The sequence below is a fragment of the Teleopsis dalmanni genome, chromosome 1 (assembly GCF_002237135.1).
Source record: "Teleopsis dalmanni isolate 2A chromosome 1, ASM223713v2, whole genome shotgun sequence".
Lineage (NCBI taxonomy): Eukaryota > Metazoa > Arthropoda > Insecta > Diptera > Diopsidae > Teleopsis > Teleopsis dalmanni.
The window spans coordinates 107822629-107827590 of NC_051846.1; the positions used below are offsets into that span (position 1 = coordinate 107822629).

Sequence of the window (4962 nt, forward strand, 5' to 3'; positions counted from 1 at the left end):
TGATCTTGCTTTCACAGGAGCAACTCGGGATTTGGAAGTTAATAAATGAACACTAACATTGCCAAAATTATCTTGACAACGTTAATAGATACAACATCCGTATGCTCTAATTGATGCGTCGCTGAAGCCATGTACTTGCATGTTAATTGAGTTCTTGATTCGAGTGAAGCTAGGAATTTTAAGAAGTACCACTTGATGCAAATCAGCAAGAATTCTGTTCCATATTGTGTAAATTTCTTGAGGTACGGATTCATCCCAATCACATCCAATTAACCATAGTTGCTGTAACAAAATCTTAGCTTTGATGATAAGTGGACTAATTAGACCCAAAGGATCATATAAAGATGATGCTAATGACAAAATGTTTCGTTTAGTATGACTTGCTGGTATATTGGTTGATTGAAAAGTGAAGCAAAAATAGTCTTCTTTCGTATTCCATAACATTCCAAGTGGGCATGCCATATCTCTTGCAGTCTCAATATCTATAAGTTTAACATTTGGTGCAGTGATGTTAACATTGTTGCTATTCCACTTTGTTAACGATAAGTTGTAAAAATCCAATATTTCGGTAGTTTCATTTTTGATGGCTTGCAATGTCTCCAAGTCATCTGCTCCTGAGATCATGTCATCGACATAAAAATCCCTTTTTAATATCATTTTACATGTTTCTTTACGGTAAGGATAGTTATCTGCAATGTAGTGTAAGCACCGGGTTGCAAGAAATGGCGCAGAACTCGTACCATATATAACAGTATTCAGTTAATAAACTGAAATATTTTGCGATTTATGCTCAAGCCACAAAATTAGTTGAAAATTGCGATCACTTGGATGTAGCCAAAACTGTCTATACATTATTGTTATGTCAGCCGTTATTCCATATTGATATAATCGAAATCTTAATAATGTTATTACAAGTTCATTTTGGATTGTAGGGCCCACCATTAATAACTCATTTAATGACACTTGTGATGATGTACGAACTGAAGCATCAAAAACTACACGTAATTTAGTAGTTGTGCTATCTGGTTTAATTACATAATGATGTGGGATAAAATAGTGGGGAGAATTTAAATCCAAATCCTTAACCATCGACATATGTCCGAGATTTTCGTAATCTTGCATAAATTTCACATATTCCAATTTTAACTCAATATTGGAGTCAAGTCTTCTTTCCATAGATAAAAATCTTCTTAATGCAATTTTCTGAGAATTTCCAAGAGTACTTGTGTCGCCTTTGAATGGCAACCTTGTCATAATTCGGCCATCGTTACTGAGAGCTACAGTTTTTTGAAAGTTGGTTTCGCATTGCTGTTCTTCTACTGACCATACTGATGGTGGATGAACTGGTTCCTCTATCTGCCACAACCGTTCCAAGTTCGCATTAATTGTATCCAAGCTGACAACACAATGGGATGAAACAATTTTGGAATCTTTAGTAGAACAATGTTTTCCTGAAATAATCCAGCCGAACAAAGTTTTTTGTAAAGTCGGTAAATTCTCACCAAGTTTTATTTGGCCTACTGCTAGCAGTGAAAAGAAAGCTTCTGCACCAAGTAACATATCAATTTTTTGGCGTTTGTAAAATGTCGGATCAGCTAATTGAAGATTTTCAGGAATTTGCAACTCTTCTAACGACAGTGTTTCATTAGGGTGATATCCAGAAATTCTTTTGGTAACGAGAAACTCAAGTACTGCTTCAAAACTGTTTGACCTTGAACGTATCGTACTTATAGTTTTGTGTTTAATATTTATTGATGCAGCTCCTACACCAACAAGACTGTTTTCACTTCGTGACTTTTTTAGATGAAGTGCATTACACATCGATTCCGATATTAAATTGACCTGCGAGCATGAATCTAATAACACTCTACAGAGTTGAAAAGTACCAGATGCATCTTTAACTAACACCATTGCTGTTGCCAAAAGCACCACTGATTTTACCCGAGCAGAAGTTTCGTCTGGAACTAGTGCATTAGTGTGTACATGACTTAGAGGTGATATTGTTTGCTCACACAAAGGTTCCATATTAGATGATGCACCAGTATTATGTAAAAGTGAATGATGTCGTTTTTTGCACATTCGGCATGAATACGTTGATGGACAATGTGTGCTAATGTGATCTTTCCGGAGACAATTAAAGCATAGTTGAATTTGCTTCGCCTGTTGACATCGATTTTCAATTGATAGAGCTAAAAAATTTGGACAATTAGTGATATAATGACCAGGTTTTAAACAATATACACAATGAATCTGACTTGTAGACTTTTGTTTCGTCATTAAGATGTGCTTGAAAGGTTTACGAACACTAGTATGCTGCAATTCTTGGTTGATTGTAGCCTTTGGCTTGGCCTTTGCTAGTACCATTAATTGTTGACATCGCCTGTCAAGCATCTTGCAACATTCCAGCCAAGTTGGTAGTTTCGTATAGTCGTGACATTCATTCCATTTACGTTTCGTCTCACTATCCACTTTCGTCATCACCAAATGAATCATGATTGCATCACATATCTGTTCGTGTGATCCCAGTGACTTAAGCGAACTATATAAAGCCGAAATGTTGTCCACTAATTGGCGAAGTTGAGTCGAATCAGGCTTAATACATTGTGGTTCATCAAAAAGTGTTGCAATGCCTTCCAGAAATATGAGAGGGTCATTGTCGTATCGCTCTTTGAGTCTTTGGAGAGCCTTCGGATAGTTGTCTTCCGTTATTTGGAACGCCTTTACTGTAGCTAACGCTTCGCCTTGAAGACACGATAACAAATGGTTGAATTTTTCAGTTGATGTCAAGAGTGAATCACTATCTACAAGGATTTGAAAAATATGTATAAAATTTTTGAATTCAAGATATTTGCCGTCAAACTTAGGCAACTTTAAATGTGGAAATCTGTTTGACGGTAGATGCGGTAACGAGAAAGTTTGCTCATGGTAGCTTTGTCTCCTCCGTCCATCAACTAATGACAATATTAAACATTTTGTACTTACGTACAGCTCATCGATGTCAGAGCGCGCTGAATCTGTAGCACAATATCGCTCTATCTGATTCTGGTAGTAAGATACCTGCTTATAATATGCATCTAGCATCCCAAGTCTACACTCCAATTCCGTTGACGATAAAGTTTTGTTGTTCTCAACAATATTTTTAATTTGCGTTATACTGCCTTTTGTAGATGCTCGCTGCTGTTTTAATTCTACTAACGAAGGCAATGGTGGCAGAGAATTTGACGATGTAGTCGAATTGTTTTCGGCAGCGCTGCTCGCTGCTGCATTATTAGAATTTTGCATCACCGAAAGCAAATGCAAAACCGAAAATAAAACAAAAAAAAACCAACTAATGTTATGAAGGTTAATAACCTGAATGATTGTCAAGGTTATTGTAAAATTGAACAACTGTTGTTTATTTTTTAAGTTTTAAACAATTACTGATGTAAGAGACTATTAATATTAAGTTTTTAATATTAATTTGAAAGACCTTTAGTCTTTATTTATATCAAGTCTTTAATATAAATTGAATTTAATTTGAAACACTTTTAGTCGTCATTTATATCAAGTCTTTAATATAAATTGAATTTAATTTGAAACACTTTTAGTCGTCATTTATATCAAGTCTTTAATATAAATTGAATTTAATTTGAAACACATTTAATAGTTAATTTATCATAAGTCTTTAAAATAAATTTAAGATAATTTCAAACACTTGTTTTTAGGCACACTACGGTCGTGTCCTGTCACGGTCGCCAATGATCGAAAACTATTTAATTTAATAGTTTTTTCTATTCTCTTTGATTTTATAGAAATCCAAACGCACCTTTTGCTTGAGTAGTTCACATACCACTGACTTTATTTTTAAAACATATTATTAATAATAGCAAAAAAAGCAAAACAAAAGGAAAGCTGCGGCTATTAAAAGCTTTTTTTTGGTTGTAAATAAATGTTAAATAATTGAACTTAAAATAAGTATACGAGAACCCAATTGACTTAACAGAATTAAAGAGCAAGCTAACATAATTCAGAAGTTAAAATATGGCTTAAAGTAATAACTTTTCTGGAAAGTTTTGATTTAAATTAAAGTTGAAGCCAGAATAATAACCTAAAAGAAACAAAAAAAAGGAATTTTTTTTTTTGAACTAAAACATCAAAGGATTTTGTAAAAGCAGTGTATACAGATATCAAAATTTATTGACAACATACAAGATAAACAGCGGTAGCTACAAGGAGGTGAACATTGCGGTGGCGGTTGCGGTGGTTTCAACATACACGCCAACAACGGTGAATACTATTTTTAGCATAACTGTGCCGGTAATTGTGAAGTTGGGGACCCCAAATGTATGTAACATCGATAAGGATTTTTTTTATATGCTTAAGTAATGATGTTTAATAACACTATTATTTAACAAAAACTTATTTGTTACAAAAAGTTTGAGATAGTAAATTAGTTAATTTCCTTGTTACAAAAGTTTGAATTGATAAAGCAATTAATTATATAGAAATATTTAAAACAACAACAAAAAAAGGAAAAATTAATTAAATTATTGTAAATTATATTGCTACTTAATAATAGATAGCTAAATTAATAATAATATATATATATTAAATAATATTATGAAGAACATTATTTGAAAACTAATATTGCTCAAGGTTTAGAGAAACTAAGAAGAAAGAAAAAAAAGAAAGGACCTTTTCCTGGTATTATTATATGCTACTAAGTTTTTCTTGTTTGTCAGTAGTATTTCTTTTGGTTTTTTTTTGAAAATTTTGTCTAGGTACAGCGACCGCGCGAGTGACATCATTTGGGCAGTTGTGGTAATTGCCTAACTAGGCAAGCAAAAAATCTTTTTACTTCATACATATATTTTTTTTTCTTTTCTTCTTATTTCTTTTTTTTTATTATATCGATTTTTCTATTTTATTTATAAATCAAAAAAAAAGTATCTCTTATAAGAGTTGCTTCAGTTGAATTAAGCG

At 32.8% G+C, this 4962-nt stretch overlaps 1 protein-coding gene across 1 annotated transcript; it reads right to left on the reverse strand.

The window, feature by feature from the left end:
• Positions 1 to 759: 759 nt before the first annotated feature.
• LOC119665461 lies at positions 760 to 3282 on the reverse strand. Its single transcript, XM_038074682.1, has one exon. The coding sequence runs from the start codon at positions 3280 to 3282 to the stop codon at positions 760 to 762; it is 2523 nt and encodes an 840-aa protein (XP_037930610.1).
• Positions 3283 to 4962: the final 1680 nt, after the last annotated feature.

Bases quoted from the DNA above. Each gene is read 5' to 3' on its own strand.
- LOC119665461 (XM_038074682.1), bottom strand. From the start codon at position 3,282: ATGCAAAATTCTAATAATGCAGCAGCGAGCAGCGCTGCCGAAAACAAT.